This window comes from Salarias fasciatus, chromosome 13 (genome assembly GCF_902148845.1).
Source record: "Salarias fasciatus chromosome 13, fSalaFa1.1, whole genome shotgun sequence".
Taxonomy (NCBI): Eukaryota; Metazoa; Chordata; class Actinopteri; order Blenniiformes; family Blenniidae; genus Salarias; species Salarias fasciatus.
In genome coordinates this window covers 20,245,026-20,271,228 of record NC_043757.1, presented here as the reverse complement: position 1 = coordinate 20,271,228, position 26,203 = coordinate 20,245,026, and the positions used below count along the sequence as shown (strand labels likewise).

Here is a 26,203-nt window from a genome sequence, read left to right as displayed (position 1 = left end):
ATTAAGTATGATCCATCCTCCCTTCTATCCACCTCCAAACCTGATCTTTCAAGTATTTTGTAGCGAACACGCTACATCACGCCTCTATTTTCGTACAACTTAAAGTCAGTTTCTATCTTCTCAGAGCCTATTTTAGGAATACAGTGTATGGATCATATTTATACTAGTTAAAATGACCATATTTAAGCTCACCTGAACATTATCTTTGGCGAGAGCAGAAGGCCTAGTTTGCTTGTTGCCCTTGTGTTTTCATCGCAGGTTATTTTTTTCCTAGTGTTCCAGTTTCGTCACACAGTGCAAAGACTAGCAAGGTGAATTAGAAAGTCTGAACTGCCTGTAGGTGTGAAAGCGCTTGACATCCTGTTTGCCCTGTTGAGCTGTCAGCTCGTCCTCGGCCGTATCCAGCGTGCGCTGCGTTTGTTTCACCCGGTATGAACTTGAGCACATCTGTGCTGCCTCGTCTTCTGTTCCGCCAGGTGTTTTAAATGCTGCATGTTGCCTGATTATGTTGGTTAAATTCTAACCAGGCAGGAGAGAGTATAATCATATTTCGTCAGGTGAAAAATATAATATATTCACAGACTTGTTTGTGTTTTGTTCTTTTGTGTGTGTGTCTGTCTGAGTGTGGGTCGGGGGCTTTGACCGGCTGCCCAGTGGGCTGTCGGGGCTTCCAGGGGCCCCGTCTGTGTGCTCTGAGGGTCCGTCGGGCTCCCGCTCCCTGGTGCCCTTTGGATTTGGACCTGGGCTGTGCTGGAGTCGATAGATCTGGCTACGGCCGGGTTTTCTTGACCTCTGGCAACCTGGCGGCTCCTTCCTCAGCTGGAGACCTGCTGCCTCCCCGGGGTCCCGGCGGGGCAGCAGGCTGTATGGATGTTGTGCTCTGGGGGAGTTTGTTCGTTACGTCGGCGCTGTGGTGGTTTGGATGCGGAGCGACATGCCTACTGGGACTGGAGGGTGCCAAACCCACCTGCATGCACATGCACACACACGCTCATTTTTTACCTTTATAATTCATTTTTTGGGGGAATATTTTCACTCTTGCTGTAATTTTTGTTGTTCTTGCTCTTGCTGTTCGTGTCAGTGTAATCCACTCACTGTCTGTGTCTCTCCACTCCGGTCCGGTGGCCTCAACAATAGATCAATAATAAATCAATAGAGTTCACAATGGGAAAACGTCCCTCGAAAAGGCTAAATTTGTTTTGGCACCGGAAGATATTTAAATCTTTCTCACTGAAGGCCTAAATCCCAGAACAGGATGATGAATGAATAAATGAATGAATTAATAGATAGAGAGATAGACAGCTGGATAGTTTGTTTTGTGACTTTATCCCTCATGTTTTCCCGGACTCGCCTGACTGTCCACAGCTGCTGAGGCGTGTGCCACAATTGGTCAAAACTGCGAACAACAACATCCTTCCTCCAGTGTTTTCTTTGCCAGAGTTTCTCCATTTCATCCTTGCGGCTACACTGTCCTCCAGCTTTGCTCCCAGTGTTACTTTCTTTGGTTTTGGACTTTACTTTACTGCCTGCTTTTTGGATCACACCGGTCCCTTGTGCTGATTTGTACCTGAACCCGTGAATAAAGCTCGTTTTTCACTTTGAGGATCCGCCCCCTGTTGGGAGCCTGTGTCTACAGAGGCCTTGAGCTACAGTTTGCTCTCAGTAGTTAGTGTATTTAAACTGAATTACTTTATCTCTCCACTTTTGCATTTGTTGGCAAACGGGCTCTCATAATCTCTCTTTGCCTTTAGCTGAATTGCATGCTTGTGGGTACTCAAAACCTGCTTCTGCCTGGAATATTTGTAGAGTTTCACCATCAGCCTGCTGCTCATGGGGAAATACCCCTTTCACTGCCTTGAGCAGCCTCGAGGAGCTGCCTCTCCTCCTTTCGCAATCCATGTTTTGTAGTATTTTTAGCTTCTCTCTTTCTGCAGAAGGCTTCATCGTCTTCATAAACCTCCCGCTTAATAGCTTAGTGTCTTGCTTCTCCGCATCTGCTCCATCGAGCTCTGAGAGCCTTGTTTTATCCGTCCTCTGCAAACTCAGGACAGGCCAGGTGTGCAGTCGCCAGCTACCCGGTGCCTGTTTGGTTCTACTGAGCGATTTGTGGATGAAATATTGTGTTAGGTGTCGGCTTCAAGTTCCACTCCAGTGCGTTTGAGCTTGCATGATTTATATTTCAGTTTAGCCGGGCCTATGAGTGAGCTGTCAGTGCATTTATTTTTCATCCATCAATCCATCCATAGGTAGAACGGGTGGCCGCCCCATCACATGGGTCATAGTAATATAGAAACAAAATCACCCACACAAATTTCAAGCAGATCTGACCCAACACAAGTTTAGATCTAGACATCCATCTCACTCGCATGCCTCGAGAAAATGTAAAGAAGCCAGAATACCCGAAGAAATGCCCTCAGCCTGAAAGCAGACTGTTACATACATACAGTAGCCAACCGCCATACATCCACACTGTCAGATTTATGGCCCAGATGTTTTTAACAGCTACACCATGCAGGAGGCTACTGTACTTAAAACACTCCAAATTGAAAAAAAAAAAAAACATCCATAAACGGCTGGATTTAGTGCTGCAAAGATAAATGTGAAGTTCTTAATGCTGTAATTAACCGGGCACATTTCAGTCTGTGTGCACCAGTGTCATTAGTCCAAGGCAAACAAGCAAATGATCTATTAATGAACAGACGGAGCCAGGAGTATTTCAGTATGAAGAAAATATATATATATATAAATCTTCCCCATTATGAGTTTTGTCAGTTGTGTTGACTCTCCTGACATCTGCTCACAGAACTGAAAATAAAGCTGAAACTGCTGTATGCAGGATGCATTGTGGCCTGGAGTCAGAAACCATCCTTAATATCACTTAAATTAAATGTTAGTTTTGAGGCTAACAATGAGAAAATACATTTGGATCGACAGGCAGAGATAGATAGATAGATAGATAGATAGATAGATAGATAGATAGATAGATAGATAGATAGATAGATAATCCTGCAGTCAGAGTGAGTGGGAATACTGCAATACTTTCAACATAAAGCTGACCCAACTCAGTACAAAAATGTTAAAATGCAATGCATGTCATATAAAAATGGAGAGCATGATTAAATATGGGGGATAAAAGAGCCTGAAATGGAAAGAAAAAAAAAAAACAGTCCTTTGCTGTGAAAGAGACGAGGGACACAGGTGTGCGTTGGGGGAAAACTAAATAAGTCACAGATAAAAGAGAAACACCGGGGTGGTATTGATCGTCTTCTTTAGCTCTTGGCAAGAAAGCGACGAATTATAATCCTGAAAATATAGAAGTAGTCGCGGAACCGAAGCCTCCTTTAACAACTTGGAGGCCGCAGTCTTTACATATGAACAGACTGAGGACTTGAAGAAAATGCAAAGAGAAAAATTGTATCTTTTATTGCATTTTTTATACATTTTAATGTTATGTTTTCATTGACAATGCATTCCACACACAATGGAATATAACAATCAATGAGTAATTTTGCTTTGAAGTATAAATTTATATTACGTTTGTTTAGAGGCAGGAACAATTTTTCATTTGTGAAAGTAATGCAACATTATTCAGTCATTAATCACATTTCTAATTAATGTTTATTTCATGAAAGAAATTCCACTGAAGTAGTTGTTGTCACGAAACAAAGCGAAGCAAACCCCACCTGTTACTGCAGAGGCAGAGCAGCCTCGGTGGGACGAAGGGGAGCGACCACTCATCGTTTCATTTATGAGTAGTAAAATAAATGAATGCAGTGTGTAATCAGAGAATATTTTAAAATAGTAGTGATGCTCTTGCTATTTGTTTGCAGTCAGTTGACTTTCTTACTGCGAGTAAACAATGTAACCAAAGAGTCAAAATGTTATGATCGATGGCAGGAAATGCCGGAGAAGAGAGAAACAGCAACAAAGCAAGTTGATGCAATAAATACTCAAACTCTTCTCATCTCAATGTCACTGCAGATTTGACCTGATGCCAGTAAGAACATAAACATCAGTTCAGTTCCTGTCTTTTGTCCCCCTAAAAACTGCTCGGCATAGCTGCTCCCAGTGCTGTCCTTCACTCTTAGCACACATGAAAACTAAAGATATTCAAGCTTATTTCCACTTAGTAGTCGAAAGAATTAAAATAGACATTAATTGCAGTCTTTTTTGTGTCTTCATTTTTAGAGGTCCTTTAACTTGACCTGTGTTCGACTCCCCCACTGAAAATTACCTGCATGAGCTTGAAGCAGTCAGATTCCGCCCCTGTTGTGTTCTCCTTTTTGTTTGTTGTTGCTTCTGAAATCTAACTAACAATGTGCCGGTTTATTAATTAAAGTGCCACTTCACAAGAGCCAATTTTATAAATAGTGTTGGCAGTGACAATATTAGTGTCTTTACCTTTTTTTTTTTTAAATTTCTTTACAGATTATTAAACCTGCTAGATATAAACATGAATAGACAACTTCAGCTTTTTGAAAACTTTCAAATATTGACTGCACTAGTTCATGAAATTGCCAATATGTCTCCTCCCACTGTGAGGAGAACACAGTTGGAAATTATTAACAGAAATTGCAGTTTTTCCGATTACAGAACGGCGTGTTTTGGCTGACGATGGGGTTGTCTTGGCATTTATAGCAACCTTTTGTTCCTGGTTCTCCATAGGGGAGCGCAGAGGAGCCTTAATATGGTCGATAGCTGAATTCAATTTAGTCCTCAGTGCCTTTTCTGCCATTTTATCGTGCCCGGCCCTCCCCGCCACCTTGACCATACTTCCTCAGCCTTGCACCACAATGGCGGGTTTACCTCATAAAGCATGTTGATGTGCTCAGACAAGTCGATGCTCTCGGAGCGGACCTCCGCCGGCTCACCTGCTCTCCGGGGCGGCCGTGATGGACAGCAGGATGGCCTGGTTGTTTCAGGGGAATGAAAATGACGCACATAAATAAATTCATGTAATACATAATCATCGGGATTGCAACTCCTGCACTCAGTCGCACATAAGACAAAGAGTTATTTCCTCTTAGAAGATGTGTGACTGTGGCGTTTCCTGTGCTGCACGGATAAACAGAGAGGCCGGGTTTCTCTCTCTTTTTTTTTTTTTAAAGCTTATCGCTGCACAGAAACTACTGGCAGGCTGGGTTCAGCTCTGCCAAGCCACCAAGCCTTCCTGTGGTGAGGTTCTCTAACGCCTTGAAATCCTGCTGAGTGTGTTTTTTTATCAGCAAGCTGTGTTCCCCTCCTGGGTTTCCTTTCTTCTCCACTGAGCGCATAACACAGCAGAAACTCCAAATCAGGTAAAGATTTTATTCCCGTCCAGAATAAAGTTAATTTGAGAGGAACACTGTATAATAGGATTGTACCTCTTTCCAGTTTTTTTTTTTTTGGTTTGTTTTATCACACAGGCACATCTTTCAGTTTCTTTGTTTTTGCCTGAATCCAGCTGATGTTTGCTCTGTGTGCTCCGCCTGTTGTCGCCGTGACTCACTGTCATTTCAGGAACATCTGCTGAAGCTTCAGAGTAATTGGAGTTGCAGCTGTTAACCAAACACTCTCTTTCTTAATTTGCACTTGCATTGTTTAAATGAAATCACGTTCTGACAATTAATGTAAAAAAAAAAAATGACCATACCTTTTTTTTCTTTTTCTTTCGCCATGCATGTTTGATGAGTGTGACGAACGCTCTCATGCGTGATCCACGTGACGCAACGGCTTCTATCGGGACCCTCGGTGAAGACATGAGGTGTGCTCCTCTTATAACCTTCACCCACATTTTATGGACCACTTTCTGTCGCCGGTCTTCCCACATTTCTGGAGATCAATAATTTACGGTGAAGTGGTGTTCAGGCTCATCATTGCTCTTGGCTAAATATGCATACGGATACTCTCGGAGCCATACGTCTGCTCTCTGCATTCATTACATCTGGATATTTGTCTCTCCTGGAACCTTCTGAATACACAGAAACATTTCAACAGCACCAGGAGTCACTGGGATCTTTGTTAAACTAAGGATGGAAACAAATGGAGGAAGATTTCGAGCACAATTGTGTGTCTCTTTGAGGTATTGAGCAGACTGAAAGACCACTTGTAAGCTGCACTGCTGTCCTCCATTGTGCTGCCCTCATGATGAACTCATTCCAAGGCGATGAATGCATGGAAATATAAAAGCAGTGGTATTTTTTAGTTTGAAGCAGTTTGAAGTGTCTGTAGTGCATTCATAGAACAGAAATGAACATCACAGTGTAACTTTTCGCGACGATCTACACCGCCTGTTCTCATTTTCTTGCGTCATCTCTTGCTCCCTCTGATTTATTGGTAGTAAATCAGTAACTGTTGGGCTCCACTCGCTCCATTATATCATCCTGTCACATTTGTCTTGGCTTGCCTTGTATAGGGTGAACATATAGTGAGGACGTCTGACCTGGCCTCAATACTCTCACATGATGTTCAAAGGTTAAATGGAGTCTTAATAATAGCAGTATTATAAAAAATAATGTCTCCTCTGATGAGACAAGCAAATTACCACAATTCAAATCCTGGTTGGACAGAAACACATAGAAATGGACATTTTTTGCTTCACTTCCTGAGGAAAGCAGCTCCTGTTTTGGAGTTTTGTGAGCTGATCGGACACGATGCTGTTGAAATGTCTGCTCCTCTTGTTTGGTGAGCGTAACAGAACTACCCTCAAGGTTACCTGTTAGTGAATGATTGTATCACATGCAACACCATACCGAACAGATTCTGCACGAAGCTCCATTCAGTTTAAATACACATTTATTTGTCCATCGAAAAACAGTTAAAACTTGACCCTCTCTAGCTTCATGCAGCCCATCCCGGTTAAGCTTGACAGGATGGATGTGTGCATATGAACGGACATTTGGTCATTTTTCTTTGACACATTTGTGTCAGTCTTGCATTAAAAAAAGTTAAGTATGCCTTTTGAGAAGCATTTTGATTTCTCAGCAGCTTGGCGAGCCCCTGATGAATCAGAAAGGCTCGCCTGGTTGCTTATTGCAGTGTTTTTTTGTTGCTCGTTGCTCAGGTTGTGTCTCATTTTGTGCCTCACAACACTTTCATTTCACCGAGGCCACCTGCATTACTCGCTCACATGAGTTATGCCATCTGGCCGCTGCGAGAAAGGCCTTACATTTGAAACCATAACTTTGATTCACTCACTGAAGTTGTACGTTTTTAATTTATAGTGATGCATTTTGGCAAACAGGAGGTGTCAAACACAGTTGGTGAGACTAATAAGGCATATGGGTGAGAGAAATCCTTCCTTGGCATATTTATCTGATCAGCTGTTTTTATTTTATTTATGTCAAAGGAAGCATACTTTATTAAAGAGCCTGGGAAGCTTTTAGTTCTTAAACATGTGACTAATCTTTTAGAATCTCACTCAGCACTTCCAAATTTGAGTTCAAGTGCTGAACATTTAAAAGGATATTTTCTTTTTTCTTTTATTTTGCTGAGCGGGAAAAACTTGCACAGTGGGCACAACTTTTCGGTTGGACTGGAAAAAACCGACCCACTCGCCGTCTAATCTTGCCGGCATTGATCCAGCCCCCTCCTCACGCACGCCGAGGCTCCCGAGCTCAGCGGGCCGCCTGAGCCGCGGCTGCTGAACTGGCCGGGGCTTTCATTCATGGCGAAAAAGCGAATGATGCGAGAATGTAAGCTGGAGGAAGGGCGGAAGTAGTTTCAGATGACTTATCAACCGAGCGTCTCCCCCGACACTGTGCTGCCGTCTCCGCACAAGCGGGCCAATAAACTCAGACGCTTGCTGTTTTGCTTGAAAGACACAGCTTCACCGTTGAAGCACCTGCGCCGATGGAAACGGTGTTTATTTGACGTTCACAGATCAGTTGAATTACCGTCTGCCGAGGCAACAAAGTGCTGTCATCAGTCACATTAGAGCTTAACTTTATTGCTTCAAGAATGACAGTAAATCGCACACACCCGTAATAATGCGCCGCGCAGGGCATGGAGTCAGCGACTGAAAATGTTTTATTTACCCAAATCTTCGGCGCATTTACGACAGTTTAACTCCTGCCTGTGTTTATATTCCAGCTTTATCGGGACACCGAATAGTTTATGTTGCGCGAAGTGATATTGTGAAGTTGTTTCATAATTTATGACTGCAGTGACCTGCTATCCGTGGGAGAGCCGGCAGTTCCGACTTCAAACAGCCCCGCTCCAGCACGGCATCTGGCCCACCAGGAAATCTTGCCTTTGTTAATGAAGTGATATAAATTGATGTGACACACTAAAGCCTCTGTACATTATGTGTCTCACTCAGGTGGTATTGAAGTGTACGACTGTGGGCCCCGCTGCAGGCTTTTGTCGCCGCAGAGAGAGTCGCGGGGCAATAATAAACACCGTAATGGGGGGAAGACGATTCTCGCTTTATTAAAGATGTTAACTGATGCTGTTTAATGTGGTGATTTTATCAAGTGAAGTTTATGCCGTCCAGGTCCCTGGAGGACTCTAAATCTGCCCGCTATACTCGGTTTGTTTTGTTGAGAGGTTGCATTCGTCGCCACGTTGTTAACACTTCACTGGTGTTGATGACTTGGAAGCTGGCGTTCTCACTTTCCATCTTCCAATTAGTTTGCCTCTGTTATGACATTTAATGTCACCAACTACTACACAAAGTTGCAACGTCTCATGATGTCTCATCTTGCAGTCTCCCATATAGTTTTAGTGTATAATAATAACAACAAGTCACAGCTCTGGATTAAGAACGGGCGTCCATCATAGTACTAGCAGAGAGGGACAACCACACACACACACACACACAGACACACACACACACACACACACACACACACACACACACCAGTTAGGCTCAGATGCATCATATATGACTGTGGGAGGAAGCCAGACTGTTGGGGGAACACCCACTCAACGCACAGAGCCCGTCCTGGATTGGAACCAGGGACGCTATTAGCATTAAGCAAGAGGTCATTGGTCAAAAGCAAAAAAAAAAAAAAAAAAAAAAAAAGTTCATTCATTCACTGCCGCTTTTTCCCTTTCGGGGTCGCGGGTGGCTGGAGCCGATCCCAGCTGCTGTGGGCGAAGGCAGGGTACACCCTGGACAGTTCGCCAGTCTGTCGCAGGGCTGACATATATAGACAAACAACCATTCACTCACGCATTCATACCTAGGGGCAATTTAGGGTGATCAATTAACCTACCATGCATGTTTTTGGACCGTGGGAGGAAGCCAGAGTACCCGGAGGGAACCCACGCACACACGGGGAGAACATGCAAACTCCACACAGAAAGGCCCCGAGCGCCGGCCGGTATTTGAACCCAGGACCTTCTTGCTGTGAGGCAAGAGCGCTAACCACTGCGCCACCGTGCGGCCAAAAAAAAAATGTATCACCCATTAATTAAACCCTTGAAAATGTCTAATATTACTTTTTCACCTAATTGCTCTTTGTGGAAAGAAATCTGTATGTTCCTTTTGCATCATCTGACTGTAGATGCACTGTTGCATCACTGCCACTTCAACACCATATATGCACACAGCCGGCAAACAGTCACGGAAAAAGGAAATCTATCCATCTATTGATCTATCTATTTATCTATCTTTGAGACTTTGTCTCCTTCCTTTAATACGCCAACTTGTGTTGAGTAAGTTGTTTTGAAGCTCTCGCCGAGGCGCTATGAGGCTCTGCGAAACCTTGATAACAACCTGGGAGCTGCACTCCAGCTGCAGGACGCTCGCCGTCGAGCACTGCAGGACGTTATGAACCCTGCTTTTGTTTGACTTGTAAAAATACTTCAAAATGCTTCTGCTTTTAGAATAATTACCCACAAAGTCAGCGTGGTCTAGGGAAGGGATGGCACATTTGAGGACTGATAACGCCACAGAAATACACGGTCACAACACGAGAGCCAGGTTTTGATATTTGAGAATTAAGGGTAATGTCAACAAATTAGGTCTATTGAAGCATCATGCATTTGTTTTGTATTTTTCACCTTTAATAGTATGTAAGTATATACAGCATAATCACAATTGTTATCTGGGTCGTATGCAGCTTCCATCCAAAAAGAATATTTCTGTTTTTCTATCATTTAGCTTGTGTCTTGCACAGAATGGGGAACCCTAATTGCACATGTCTGGTCGAGGATCATCTGTATTTCCTACATTTCCACAGCAACAACACAAGCTGACTAAAGAAACCAGCCCGAGAAGCACCAAATGGAAACATGCAGCGATAACTATGAGACACAGTTGGCTTCAGAGTTTGACAAATTCACCATCACATTTTTGTCTCTGCAAATCTGTTCATATCTCTGGCTTACCAGGTGGAAACTCTTTTTTTTTCCAAGTTTTTTCCCACATGGGCTTGGATGATTGTTGTTCAAGTGTGTAGAAAAGGCTGATTATCTGCACATCATGCAGCCAAATACTGTCTGCAACACAAGATCGGTAACTGCAATGTGATTACTGAATCTATTAGAGTATCATGCATTTTTATACTGAGATACAGCCCGTATAACACAGTTGTCAATGTGTTTATTTGTGTGTGGGTTCAAAATGGATTAGGGGATCAGGAGAAAAGGGCAAAAAAATCTCACAAACATGCCAAAGTGTTGATATGTAACATTTGTCCTTATTGTTAATATTCCAGTCAGTAACACCTGTAACAATTGCTTTTATGGAATCATCCATCTGTTTAATTGCTGTGGCTAAATGTGATGACAGTTTTATTGATGAGGCGACTTAATTCCAACAGCTGATAAGGCCGGATCAACGGGTTGCCGCGAGAGGGGATGAATTGCAATGCGCGTGCTCTGCTGCTCATTTCATTTGTCTCAGGTGTTCATCCCTCAGCAACAGAACCCACCCTCCTCCCCGCCGCCTCTCTGCATAGTTCTGTCCCACCTCTACGCTTCTTCACACAACACCTTCCTTTCACAGCAGTAATCTCTTCACCCTAAGCCTTTTAAGTCACCATTAAGCCCCGATTCATTCTTACATAATGATCGAATTCATCCCAGTCCATTTACCTCCAAGGTTTAAGATTTACAAAGGATTAGAGTTGAAAAAAATCAATTTGCTTGCTCTTGGATGTCAAGTTATCCAGTCTGGAAATACGCTGGTGCTTCTGCAGTCGCATGTGCGATGTACTGCTTGGTAGCTGACACCAAATGTGTCAGGTTTTTTTTTTTTTTTTTGTAACTCAAAGTGAGAGATGTACCACAACATATGCCATGATTATTTAAATTCAGTTTCCATCATCTAGTCTGTAGTGCAATCATTAATAGGGGAGCCTTCGTGCAGCGATCTCAAATAACAATTTAATTGTACTTGCGGCGCGCTGAGCTTCAAACACCTGTATGACACAGGAATATCTACAAAGGGAATATCGAATCGCTGTATTTGTGCGTTGACTGCAGCCATAAAGCTTCACCTTCCTCTTTGCAATATCACTGAGAACACAGGAAGGCTTCCTGGCTCGCAGCGAGGTGGACACGCATTACAGTACATCTCACTGTAAATCTGGCGTCTTCCCAAGCAAACGCATAAAGTTAATTGCGATACAGAAGCAGGGGTGTGAGGATGTGAGTGGGTGTAATTTTTCCTAATTTCCAGACTGCTGCTGGTTGTTTTATTGTGTATGACAGTGTCCATGAGGGTACGACTTCTGGAAGGTAGAAAGGCCGTATTACCCGGAGACCATAAATCTTTTGCAGCCCTTTCTGGACACTTGGTACCAAAGTTATAAGAAGCGGCGCGAGGAACGTCTGAAGGAGCCCTAATAAAGAGCGTTTCATGCATTCAGCACAAGGTAGAAGCAGAGTCAGATTTTTCTTAGTCAGCCTCTCTACACAGAGAATATGAGCACATTATTAACAGCAAGAGCGAGTGTGGCAGTATTTAATATTCACAAAGTATAAGGGAGCTATGGACAGAGTATGAGGCCAAGCAGTTCCATTAGTTACTGCGCTGATTTGTAGAATGATATTAAAATAATGATCTCTGTTCAAATTTGCTTGTTCATAATGAAAAAGTTAGTAAGAGTTGTTGTTTTTTTTGTGGCGACACTACCGGTGGGCGGATGCTGCCTTTATCTGTAGAAAAGCACTTTTTCCCACCATGATTTACGAGCTGAACAACAGATTCAAGCAGTCCTTGTTGTTCCAGCCATGCTACAACAAAGCAAAACGTTTGCAGCTTGCACGACTGCAGAAATCACTGAACACACCAACAAACATGACAGGACATTAGAATTAATCTGTGATGCTGTTTTTTTCTTCTTTTCTTTTTGGTGATGACTGTAAACTGAACTGTCTCTCTGTGAGTTTGGTCTTCTTTCCGGTTTCCTGGTGGTGTTTCACAAATCGCAGTTTTTCTTTTATGTATTTCACTCTTTAATTTTATCACTTCTGTTTCACTTCAGAATTTAGCTTTAACCCGGGGTCCCATTTTCATCAAAGGATGAGAAAGATGGACTTTTTTTTATTTTTTTATTCAGGCCTAGAAAGAGACTTCTGTGAGATCGGATCTAATGGTGAAATCTAAACTTCTTGTTTACATGATGCAGTTTTTTTTACTCATGGTGGGGAATGCTACCCCAAACACTCATAGCACTTTATAATTAGACGGCAGCTATGAAAGGCAGGGAGAGATGCACAGAGTCGTCCCCAGAGAGCGATATGATCTGCAGATTTTATGATTGCGCGGTGCAGACAGGACATTTCTGGAGCAATTAATTTCTGAAAGAGATGAAGGACAAACATGCAAACAAACACTTTTTGTGTGAATGACTTTTTTTAATTGCATTCATTTCAGCGAAAGCATGTATACTCAAGTTTCCTTTTGCTATTTAGTCGTTAAGAGTTTAAAGTCATTCCTGACTAAAGGCTGGTAAACAGCTCTCCATGCATGAAAAATGACATGCAAATACGAAGAAGCTGCTTTTGGTTTAGAGTCACGTATTTATGTGAAAAAGAGGCGGATTGAAACGTCCGCTGTGAGCTGTATATTGATAGTAATTTACATTTACATCTTGAAATCTACAGCTTTTCATGCAAGCGAAGGCCTGCGAACTGTAAACCACATATGACTCTGACACTTTTTACGGTCCCCCACCAAAAAGATGTCCGAGATATTTACGAGGCCTGCCTTTGTGTGCCTCGAATAAATTACTGGCGTTGACTTATTTATTCATTTAGTCACAGCGTTCGCCGGTCGTCCATTGGGGTCTCAGAAGCCACACGTCGGCTTATCCCCTGACGATATGCACATGACTTTTTTCCACAAATAGGCCGGCGAGGTGACGTGTCTTCACACTTGCGCTGGGGTTTTAATAAAGCGCCGCCTGTCAGGGAGCCTAATAGACGTGTACATGAGCGGCTCGGCGGCGTGACACTTTACTGCTGCTGTTCACGTCAGATGTTTCGCCGCCTGAAAGCCAGTAATCTGTTTGATCTGCGTTGCAGGTGATTCTCATGTTGACAAAATACTACGACTTCAACTCAGGAAGAGTTACGGAGAGTTCTTTATGGAGGTAAGACCGAGTCCATTAAAGATACAACAGGACAAGCTGTTGTTGTTTTTCAAAGCAGTATAATTAATTAATGGCACTCTGCTGTGCTGTTTTTGAAGAATCTATATATGAAAAAAAAAAAAAAATCACATTGAATCACCAACTATTGGATCACCAACCATTTCTCATTTCCAATTTTCTTTTCTTTACTGTATGCAGCACATTAAAAAGTCTTTTTTGATACTGTGACCTTCATCACGTGTGTGATACTGATTTGCAGAGAATATAAACCTCCCAACGCTCTATATTCTTAATATTAGAGTGTTTCTACAGCTACTACAAAACAGAATTGTATTTTTGTGGAAAATAGTGTTAGACTTTTTCATTTTTTGCAATTCATTATCTCTGGTATACTGGCATCTGTAAGACTTCACAAATTGATGACATATTGGAGCCAATGTCATCCACACACAAGAATAAAATAAAAATTACTGGCAGCTTATTTCTCCCGTGCTTTTTGAACACAGTGCGTGTAAAATCCACTCAGTGTTTTATTTAATGCCATTTTTTTTCCTCTTCTTCTTTTTCTTAAATGTCGCCAAGCAACTGAGACCAGTATTACAGTATTTTAGGAACAAAGAAAAACTTTCAAGACTAAATCAGCAAAGAACAAAGAATGAAATGAAATCCATATTTCTGAGTGTGCATGTTTTTTTTTTTTTTTTAAAAAGTTTTCAAGACTCGCCATCATCCAGTGTGTCAGTGGAAATATCCTCTAGGCCCATATTTGATTTTTATTACATGAAAACTTTAGTCTGGTAAGTGTCAGTATCATAATATCTAATGTTGTGGCCATGCATTTCACACAGGATATCCTTGTTTATTTGGATAATTAAAAAAATCTCCATTCATCTAGCAAATTACTTCATGACTTCTGCTGTTGCAATTTTCTGCTTGCCTGATATGCTTAATGATACCATCAGCATTTTAACTAGTAGGTGTCGCTGTGCTCTCCTTTCCTCTCCACTAAAAACCTCTTTCATTCATCCTGTAATTGAATTTTAGGTCAACTGATTACGGGACCACGTATGAAAAACTTAACGAGGAAGTCGGGACTAAGACGATACTGAGCTACCTGTATGTGAGCCCCAACAATAAAATGAAGGTGAGTTTCAGCATCTGTGACATGAAGAGTCCCGAATGCGCTGAATAAATCTGACACTTACCGTCTCGGCATGGCAGAGTTGTTGTAATTTTCCCGCGCGCTTCTGCAGCGGGTGTCTGTTCCGGGTGCAGGCACACTGAAAGCCCTGCAGCACGGATGCTGTCAAGGTGGGCTGCTGACTCCTCTGTCTGCTTTTCTCGCCCCGTCTCAGATCATGCTGCTGACCGACCCGGAGGTGGAGAGCAGCCTGCTCATTAGCCTTGACGAGGGGGCGTCCTACCAGAAGCACAGCTTAGCCTTTGATATCCTCAGCCTGCTTTTTCACCCCGAGCAGGAGGACTGGATCCTGGCTTACAGCCATGACCAAAAGGTAACGCGTAGCTGTCGGCCGGCGTGAAACAAGCCGGGATAACAACTGGAAATGTGGCATATAAGCAGTATTGTGTGTGAATAAGGGCTGCTGGTGGGTCTGCCTGATTGCTGGACAGGGAAGTATTGTTCTCCGTCATTGTCAAAAGTGTTGATTTGAGTAATTGTAGGTCGTTTCGGGACGTGGTCTTCACATTCTAAAGCAAAGGCCGCTGATGACCCGAACCCCTTAAACAAGTCGTAGGGTCAAGCTTCAGAGGGCTTTGAACGGACGTGTCCTACACAGCACGAGGGAGCGTTAACAAGAGAGACACGCCCAGACAATCCAGATTTCACACACACACACACACACAGACAACACACATACAAACACAGACCCTTGATTACACCGTGTGAGAACCCCGCTGTCTTCTCCGCTCAACTCCGGAGACATCAGACCTGGCCTCGGCAACCCGCGATTGGAAGACTTGATTTTCTTTGGGAAAAACAGTCAAGGTCTGAGGAGTGAGATAAATGGAGCGGGGGGGGGGAAGATGAAAGCCTGGTTGAGAGCCATCAATGGGTCAAAATAAAGATGCTCCGGCGAAGCCTGCCTTCGGGTCTTTTCTGTACGTCTCTGTAAAGCCAAATTTCATTTTTCCCCTCACCGCCGCTCCGGTTAAATGAATCTGCGCCCGGTTTCATTTTGCATTTATTGATTGGCTGTCATGTCCGTTAAAAGTTGCAAGTTCTTAGATGAGTCAAAATGATGTTGCTTATCCCTGTCAAGCCGAGGGCTTTAGATGCTTTGCGCGCGATCATTAAGGCGAGATGACAGGCGCTTGTGCTCGAACACGAGTAAAATGGCTTCATAGAGAGAAATTACAATGACAGCTAAATGAGTTAGTGCGCGAACGAGGCTCTTTGATTTTAACACAAAAGCCAGTTGTTTTTTTTTTTGCGTCGTTTTCTTGCCTGTTCTTCAAGGTGTTAGGACAGATAATGTGAACGGGCCTCTCTTTATTTGGCCTCACAGTATCTCTGTGTTTTTACAGGAACTGATGGATTATTCTTATAGCAGAAATGTTTTCACGTAAAGTCCCCACTCAGTGGTATTGATGCCACAAAGTGCACAAATTTGACAGTTCAATGTTTATGCAGCTGGACATAAAATTGAGAAGGAAAAAAAAAAGATATCTTGAAAATTCTTGCTTGATTCTGTTCTGTATCCCAAATCTATCTGATTAATGCTTTTCCATTTTTCAGCTCTACGTCTCTGTTGAGTTTGGGAGGAAGTGGCAGCTTGTGCACGACAACGTCGTCCCCAACAGATTCTACTGGTGAGACCAACCATCAGTCACTTGCAAAGTGTTTATGTTTCTGGATGGAAATTGCGTCACATATTTCAACATGCAGACTAAATATGTTCATTAAACTGTGTGCATCTTCCTCCCAGAACTGTTGCACAGATGGCAAATGATCAGGCAGAGCAAAGTTAGGAAAGAATGTCATGAAATCTGACTTTAAACCTTTTTCAATTTCAACATTAACAATCTCAAGAGTAATTTTTGGAAACGCAATGAGACTGCATTTGGTATTATTACTTTTTTGTTTGTATTTACTTAGATTTTTCTGTTACTTGTATTTTGCTTGACCTTTCACTTTGAGCCCCTGCATATAAACTCAAATACCTGTACTTTCATTGCTGTTTTAACTTCTACAGCTGATCAGTAAAAGAATCAAATCAGCTGATGGCAGCAGTTATCAATACTGAACATTCAGAGATAGAAAAAAACTACTGAGTTGCATTATTATTCATTCAGTGCCAAGACATCCTGTGGCTTAGGCTCTGATTCAAAACTATAATACCCTCTTTAATACATGACACTTTAGCTTTGTTAATGTTAAACCGTGGTTTCCACACTGCCAGTAAACAACTGCATCAAGGTCAAGGTGAAGGTTAGGTGTATTTTACACAATGTGTACTTTTTCTGCACCAGAGTCTATTTTTCTAGTTAAGTGGAAGCCATGTGAGCGAGGTGTTGATTTCAGGCGTAGGCTTTTACAATATGCAGATCACATGGATATTATCTATGAATAAAGATCCTAACTTGGCTTGTTAACGTGATCGTCACTAAAGGCCCATTAAAAAAATCCTAAGTTCAGTAAACGGTTGTTTGATAGCCGATAATACGAGAAAAAAAAGGAGGGAATCGTTGAATATTCATACTTGAACAGATAAATGTGATTCGAGTGAGTAATTTATTAGTTGGGGACACGAGAAATAAAACACTGGATGTAATTAGAAGACCTTTTAGGAGCTGTCGATGCTCTGATGAAAAATTCTGTATAACTATGCTGTTATATTGAAAATATGATAAAAGTGGTCAGGCTTTTGTAGGGGCATGTGCTCTTTTATCGGCGTTTTAGTGGCCCACCGCTGGCCACTGCACCACCGTTTAGGAAACACAAAGACAATTAAATAAAGTCTCCCTCTTTACTCCAGTGAAGGCAAATAAAGGAGTGAAACTCACCCCACCCGTTTACAACAATGTTTTCAGGAATGCAGATCGAGATAAATAATGCATGTTTTTCTTTTCTCTTTTTATTTACATAATGTACTAAGTGTCTGGCTCACACACACTGATTAATATTTGATCCGTTGAATGCCTCCTCATAAAAAAGAAATAAAAAAACGTTGGCGTAGTGTTGGGGTACCACAGTGTGTTACAAATCAAATCGCATCTAATCACAACCCTTCATCCTCGCATTCATTTTGGATGATACCTGGTGTGCACGTCTCTGAATGAGAAGCGAGGAGGTAGCAGAGGGGTTTTTCCGGTGGCTACCAGACTCTTTTAACGCCATCAGATCACGGTTCTGCACTTGTGGCAAGGATAAACGTTAAATGTGTAATAGCTTAACAGTTGTTGGCTGTGAAATCCAGTGAAAACACACAACCACAGATTATTCAAGGACTTCAGCGAAACACGTGTTTTTGGAGGCTGAGTTTTAGATGTACAGCGTCGTAACGCTGTGACGGTAAGTAAAAACATTCAAGAAATGACTCAGTGGATTTTAGAGAAAGCGATGAAAAATGCTGTTTATTATCTTGTTTAATGAGGCTGATACTTTTATCCTCAAAGGGAAACAGGATGTGTGACACTTTCTTCTTATGGACGTTCAGGAGTAATATAGAAGTTGCTGATGTGCTTTTTTTGGGGTAAACTTTGGAGTAATGGTTCTTTCCTTTGCAGTTATTGCCAAACATTTGCATATCCTTAAATCTGCACTGAGATTTTTAGGGATTCACTTTGTATATGTATGTGGTTAGTTACTATTGGACGTAAAAAAAAAAAAAAAACACACACACACCCAAAATATCAGCGCAGTTGAGCACAACATGACCCCACAGAGAAAGAAATCCTGCCTCCTGTTCCTAAATAGAATCTGGCAAAAAGAACGAGAAAAAAAGCAAAAAAAAAAAAAAACAGACTTTCTCTGCTCTGAGGTTTAAAAATGAGATTCAGCAGAAGGTTCTGAGAGTGGATGTGTCTGAAAACATTTGGCTTCACCTTAATATTTATCCAAATCACAGAGCGTTTGGAAGGATGGCGGCCCGCTGCCGCACATAAAGCATTTTCACAGTGAAACTCGTGAGGTGACGTGTGTTTCGGTTAATAATAAATTGCAAAGCTGGAAGTCTTTTTCTGAACTGTGATTTATAGCACACGACAGTGTACAAAAATTAATTTCTCTGTATTTTTATGATTTATTTTGTATTTTTTTTGGGATGATAGGAGAAGCCCCATGTCCCCTGCTGCCACTGGTTGACCACACTTGCTGTGCAAATGAAAGTTTACTGAATTTTCAAACCAGTCTCGTTCCATTTTGCACACATCATCAAAATGATTGGATAACTTCATCAGTCACTCGGTTTTTATCTGATTTTTTTTTTTTTTTTTTTTTCTTATTACAGCACCGAACACAGTCCTGATCTAGAAAGTAGACTGGTCGACTGACCCTTCTACCAATGTTGATTGAACACATCTCAAAACCCACCAAAGAGGGCTGAAGATGAGTAGGTTTCAGTGTGAAAACAGTTTCTGGAGTCAAATTTTCAAGAAAATCACCTCAGAAATCTACATTTCCAAGACTTGTAGCCTCTACATTTTTCTACGAATGTAACCCCTGATACAAACTGGATGCGGTCCGGCTGCGGTCCTCTGCAGTCTGCTGGAGAAGGTTGCCAGATCTGTCGTTAACCCCCGTAAACAATATGAAACCCGTTTTACTCAATAGAAAGCAGCTCAAACCACCATCTCGGTTGAAAATGTACGTTCAAACCGTATTTGTATGATAAAAAAACACCTCATGAACACATAATCATTTCATCAACCCGTTCGACGTGTTCAAAAAAGACGCTTGATTTGATTGATCGTATAATGACTACATCACGTTGTTTGTTCTGTATTCTACCAGAAGAAGTAAAAAAATAGAATATTAAGGCAAAAACACAACACAGATTATATTTTGAAGTCACTTATTTTGGAACAAGTATTGCGTTTCCGCAGCCTTACCGGAGCCGGACCGCAGCCGGTGTGCATCACATCATTGATTTTAATGCTTACGGATTAACTCTGGTGTCCGGACCGCAGCCATTCCACAGCCGGACCGCATCCAGTGTGCATCGGGGGTAACTATGGTTATATGAATCCCTCTTGACCACCAGAGGGTGGTGATGAAAGCACAAAATGTTCCTTTTGTGCATTCGCAGTGCGAATATGTATGGCAACAACGTCACTAGTGACCCCTGGGTGACTCTAGAAGGTTGCTGCTCTGACCAACACAGTCGCAGTGCTTCCAGAACTGGAGTTTTGTTAAATCCGTGTAGATTCGTCCCGTGATCTTCAAGCTTTATAACGAACTGAACGCGAGAAGAAAACAAGGAACCAAACCTGGGATTGAGTTCGGAACTTATGACTGTCTAGGGTCACCCAGGGGTCAGTATACATACTCCAACCCGCAGGCACTTAAGTAACATTCCGTACTTTCGGCAGCGCCCTCTGGTGGTCAGTCGGAATGAAATAGAACAAAAAATGGAGCTCCTATTTCACACAAACCACTGCTTTCAGGAGATCTTAATTCCAGGTTTACTGGCGAACTTCCAACATAGTGTTTGATTGAAAAAAAATCCGCCTCCCATATAAGACTGTAGATGTTTTGTTTTTTCTTGAGAAAATGTGTTCATAATTTAAGTTTGTACCAAACCTCGACAGATGGTCCTCCCAACACATCTCAAACAGTTTGCTCTGAGCACCCTGAGTGCTGCACTGTAGCACATCTTAAGAAATAAACACCCAAAAATACTGATCCCCCCCCCCCCCCCCCCCCTCTCTGTCACAGGTTATCTGTCCGGCGTTTTACAGCCTTTAAATCATTAATTCCACTCTCGCCATAAATTATTTATAGGCTTGATAAATAGACAGATTCAATACATAAATAAATTGATGTAAATCTTAAAACAACCTTTTTTCATCGACATTCGCTAAGAAGGAGGGACTTTCATAACATTCTGCACTCCTCGACTTATGTATAACACAAAAAAAAAAAGAAAGAAAGAAATTGACAAAGTTGATTTACACATCTGCGCCCCCCTCTATATGCAGAGGTAGCTGCATGTGTTACTTATGGGGGAACATAGTGTAACACTGCAGGGGTTTATTTAAGAGCGAGGGCTGCTGTTCACTGATAGAATTGGATGAAGTATTTGACAGAAAGTCCATTAAAAGAGATGGAGCTGTGAAGCAATTACAGAGTGCTGAGGGAAGCAGGATGGGGGCTTTTTATATTATAGTTCAGACACAGTATGGAAAATGAGAAGAAACCCATCTTCTGTCACAACAGCTGCTATTAATACAACAAGTGGTCACTCCTGTCGCTCTGCACTTAACAGCTACCATGAAGAATCTCCGGTGAAAGTGAATGAAATGGCAAAGTGCACCGTGCGTGTGCCGGCTCGTGCAGGCCGGACGTCCTTTAGGACGGTGTTTAAAGAAAAGGGTGCTGTGTTATTACCCCCTATGAGAACAGCGAAGCGCTCTTATTTCGTACAACCATCTGATTATTTGAAATACTAATGGGAATGTAATTTAAAACAGGCTGATTTAAAACAGCTGAGAACAGGAAAATGGCCATCAACATGCTCCTATTGCGTAGTACTCTCAGTTTAACAGTGGTTTTTTTTTAACCTCTTTGCACAGCTTCTTTTTATCGAAGTACAGCAGCAGCACTGCTGATAAAGCTTTTCCTGCACCTGATGTTCAAAATGAATAATTTGAAGGGTTAGTTTAGATATATGCAAAGTCATAATTTAAATCAGCGGCTCCCAGCTGGCTCGTCAGACTTGTTGTCTAAATAAAACCGAGGCTTCACTTTCAGTAATTAAAAAGATAACAGAAGAACAAATATGATGCTTTGTCACACAAAGGATTTTTTTTTTCACGTGCACAAAATATTAATAAGGCTGTAAAGGCTCTCCTAAGATGTTATAAATCTAATCTTACAGTCATATACCTTTCAGGAAAAGCCTTTTGAAGTGTAAATCTACTCTATATGTGTTTGTGAACGTGTGTAAATAACAAATATGTGTAATTTAATGCTTCATATGAGTGAAATATTTAAACACTTACCAACTTGTAATATCTTTTTTTTTGAATTACATTTAAAATCTTCTGATCGTCCTCTGTATGACTGTTTTTTATCAACCTGGCTAATCTTGGCAAGCAAACTGTTTTGTCACTATTTTTATTGAGCAAGCAGGTCAAACTGTTAAAACTGGAGGATGCTGTCAATATTTACCCAGTTCTGCCAGTTTTAATAGTGTACTTTAGAAGAGATATGTCCTTTTAAGTTGACACTGCTTATTAATCTATCAGCCTTTCTTACTGTTTGAAGAATTTCTTCACTGTGTGCACAAATCTGGAGTTACAAAAAGTAAAATGGGAGCCATAAGAAGGAGACACACTGATCTTTTGTTTTAGAAAATGTGGATTAAGTCGCATGAACGTCATATGGAATGAGTTTGGTCCTGAAGCTTGATCTTGATGCTGCAGGTCCAGATTGGGTCTGGACAAAGAGCAAGGGATGATCCACCTGGAGATCAACGTCTCGGACGGACGTGAGTCTGACCTCGCCTTACCTTGGCGTCGCCAAAATGCACGATGGTGAAAATGACAAACGAGGACAAATTTTTACATCAGATTAGCAAAATGAGCCGCGATGCTTAAGCCTGAACTTAAAACTGCTGAGAGATTGCTGTCTGTGAGAAGGCTGCGCGGAGACTCCTCATACGATTAAGCTAATTCATTTTTCAAGGGCCGGGCTGTGACTTGGCTCTCTTCTTGGCCACGGTGCAGAGAGAGGGGGCCACTTCCATAAGGCCTTGTGTGTTAATGCCCTCTCCCTGGGGAGACTGCCTCATTTGGCTGATGCTAACGTAGTGGGACAGCTCTCTCTACTTTATCTATTAGTGGGAATAAGGATTTGGCCTCCAAAATTTGGCTCACTTAATACCATGAGCATTTTGCTGAACCTTGATCGCAGACTCCAGAAGGTTGTTTGTTTCTGTCTTTGTTGTATTTTTAGCTGTCTTTTCTTGCTTACCCGCAGGGTCACAGTACATAACTTGTAAACTTCAGAACTGCTCTGATGGAAACAAGGGCAAGCCTTTCCCTGGATTTATCATCCCTAATTCCCTCGTGGTTCAGGATGAATACGTTTTCATCCAGGTGGGTTTTTATTGCAAAGCCCAGCTTCATTAAAATACAATTAAAAGCTGTAAAACCGATGCAGCCACTCGCATCTTAATGTACAGTCATGTTTTTCATTAACTAAAAGGGGCCATTATCCCGGGGAAGGATGGGGTGAAATCGAAATCACTGTGTTGTGCATTACTACAACTCCACTCTGCCGTAATGCAAAACATCCCAATTAGTAGCAATCTCTGAGTTTTGATGACAATCTAAATAGTCTGATGCAAGCTTACAGCGATCGCTGTGTGCGGTAATGTTTATAAATGTTTACCTGAAGTGAGATGATCAGTAAATCTCCCCGTTTGACTTTTGTAGGTGCCGGTAGGTGGCCAGTCCGTCCATTATGTGTCCTATAAAAGAAATGCTTTCTACCCAATGAAGCTGCCCAAGTACACTTTGCCAAAGGTAAGAGCGCTGGAGGGGGGGGTTCAGTGGTGGAAAGTGCATGCAGAGGAACAGGTTGTATTCACCCTGCTGTAATACGAATGCTAAAAAGATGATTTCCTGTAAAAATGATTCACTGATTGATTTGTCTGCACCGAGCTTCTCCGCGGTATTGATCTGTTCCCAGATTACACAACACTTACAGGTCCATCTGGTGACCAAGGAACATTTTTGGCTTTCTTATAATTAATGCTACTGCTGATAACAGTAATAACAGTGAAAATAATCGTAAATGTCAATTATTAATTTGTGGCTGCTGCCTTGGTATCAGCGCAGCAATTCGATGCAGCTTGCACAACAATTTTATCTAATTTATATGCTGTATGCTCTTTTTCCCCCACCTGGATTCAAAACAGGGTCAACACATAAAAACAACATACAAATACAATATGTATATCAGAAAAAAATAATTGAAAAGGCTCATTTACTCTGGCTAAGACAGGGATAATGAGCAGGAGCACATTCTTATCCTATAAAGACCTCATTATGATCCTATTATATAAAGAGTGAATGGCCTCATAGAAATTCTGGTCTGAAGGTGAAACACACACAATGTCATCAGTGATTACAGTTTTATCTGGTCCAGTATGTTTATATGTTCAGTTACTGGAAGGTTCAGTTTCATATGACCCAGACAGTCACACAGTTTTTCCAGTTTTTCTGCCATTCAACTGAAATATCCTCGTTAGGGTGTCATGGACATGAAGTCCTGAAAGATGTTCGGCTTTCCTCACTTTTCTTTTCTCTGGGGCGCCATCGTCCCCGATGAGCTTCTTGCTTCAGACATGCAAATGTTGCTGTTTTATAACGTTGCTATTCAGTCATTGTTATTAGGAACTCTCGTCAAGGAAGAGCAACAGTTGAAGAGAAGTTTCGATGTTTTGTTCCCACAAACAAAGCTCAGCCACACAGTTAACAAGCTGAATAGATCTTGTCACAGAGACTTTATGTGGGTTGATTTTTCACTGAGTACAAGCTGTAGTGTTTTTTTTTTTTTGACTAATCCATTTAGTTGTTTTCCCCCCATTTTTATATCACCACTAAACTGACTCAGTCCTGCATAATTTTATCCTGAGATGTTTGTTTATGTACGGCACACTCATCGTTTTTTTTTTTTTTTTCCGGTTTCCCTCTCATCGGCATGAGCAGAAATTTACTGACAAAAAAAAAAGGATTGTGGAGTTGCACAGTAAGTGCTCCTCCTCGACTCAAAACAAACTTTTTCAGGCAGAAGAGTCAATTTGCATCGGCACAAATCGGCAGTGATTTTCATTCACTATAAGCACAGCGGGGGGGCGGAGGGGGGGTGGGGGTGGGGGTGGGGGGGGGGGGGGGGGGGGGGGGCTCGTGCTTTGAGGAACCGCGTCGTAACAACAGGAAAAAGCGAATGCCCACACTGCTGCTCCGATAAACCTGCCTCTCCGTCCATCCAGCCGTGTGCACAGTGAAAACTTCACCGAGACGGACGCGCATCGCCCACCACGCTTCACTCCGGTTATGGATTTTAGTACAATCAAATTCAGCCTGCCTTCATTTTTAGTGCACAGCATGAAATGCCCGAGGTCTAATTGCTGCAGAATCTTGACTGCAGGATGTCAAGAAGTGACAAATAGCCCTTTTCTGTCTGGATACCAGTCTGAGGATTCACACTTCTTTGTTTTAGCCTTTTTAATAATTTCTCATGAATTGTGTGTGTGTCAAGGACTTGCAGATTATCAGCACGGACGACAACCAGGTGGTGGCGGCGATTCAGGACTGGAATCAGAACGACTCCTACAACCTGTACATGTCGGAGTCCAGAGGGCTGTTCTTCACGCTGATACAGGCCGACGTCATGAGCAGCGGCGGTCCAGAGGGCAACATCATGATCGACCTCTACGAGGTGGGTGTGAAGATCCCTTTCATCTGGCGCCATGTCTTCTCACTACTTAACCCGTGGACTCCTGCGGCGTCACCGCTGACGGTACCTCTCGTTACCAGAACACGGAGGCCTTTCATTTCTGGAAAATTGAAAAATCAGCTTCACACTGACCATTACACAGTGGCCTGCAGACCAGATTCGCAGACGTTTGTAACATCAGCTTCTTGGTGCTGTCAAAAACACACGCAAGAATAATAAGGTGCCAGATATTGAAAATTGATGCGGTCTTAGTCAAATGGGCAGAAGCGTCATGTCTTCTGGGAGAGCGCTGAAAAGTTTGAAACTATAAAAACAAAATGAATCCACTCAATGTATTTGTAAAAGCAATCATCCTGTTGGGCTAGTTCAACTGAAGAGACGATGCTCCTTCATGTTTAGGATTATTTGTCCCCATATTCTGATTGTGTTTGACATTAAATCTCATAAGGCGGATGAGACGACGCCTACAAAAACCAGCTAGTAGCAAAACAACAGTGAAATAATGCTATTTAATATAAATGCATTTGGTCATGTTCCAAGTCTGCATTGATGACATTCTTACCCTGCACGATTCAGTTGTTATGTTATGTAAAATACAGTAGTTTCTGCTGCTCTCTGTCTCCTGCAAGGCAGCTTTCCTTTCAGTCACTTTTGATGAATTTAACTTGGAAATGTGGTAAATAAACTATAGACTGCGCTTAAGAAAAGTATTGTACATATAAAAATAGTGCAAGTTTTCGAACATATGCCCAGTGCTTTTAGCAGGCCATGGTTAGAGCCATTGTGTGTGTAAATAATACATTATAGTGAGACGGTGATTCTCGATACGCTGTAGTCAGTATTTCACATAAATCTAATGATAAGTAGAACTAATGTAGACACTTTTTAAGCTGAAATTTGAGTGATACTTGTCAGTATGATACTTTTTAACATATTATCTAATGTGGAAATAGTAAATAAGGGTATTTTTTCATTACCAGTAGAATCACTTGTCTTCAATCTCATTTTAATTTTCTCAGAGTGAAAA

General features: G+C 41.9%; 1 protein-coding gene across 1 annotated transcript in view; it reads left to right on the top strand.

Moving 5' to 3' along the window:
- LOC115398863 (VPS10 domain-containing receptor SorCS1-like) overlaps window positions 1–26,203 on the top strand; it is a 49,946-nt gene that overhangs the window by 4,965 nt on the left and 18,778 nt on the right. The window contains exons 2-9 of the mRNA XM_030105855.1: window positions 13,459–13,526; window positions 14,571–14,670; window positions 14,882–15,040; window positions 16,285–16,358; window positions 22,134–22,198; window positions 22,690–22,808; window positions 23,148–23,237; window positions 24,979–25,158. Of these exons, the coding sequence (XP_029961715.1) occupies window positions 13,459–13,526; window positions 14,571–14,670; window positions 14,882–15,040; window positions 16,285–16,358; window positions 22,134–22,198; window positions 22,690–22,808; window positions 23,148–23,237; window positions 24,979–25,158 (855 nt within the window). The remainder of the gene's footprint in view (window positions 1–13,458; window positions 13,527–14,570; window positions 14,671–14,881; window positions 15,041–16,284; window positions 16,359–22,133; window positions 22,199–22,689; window positions 22,809–23,147; window positions 23,238–24,978; window positions 25,159–26,203) is intronic.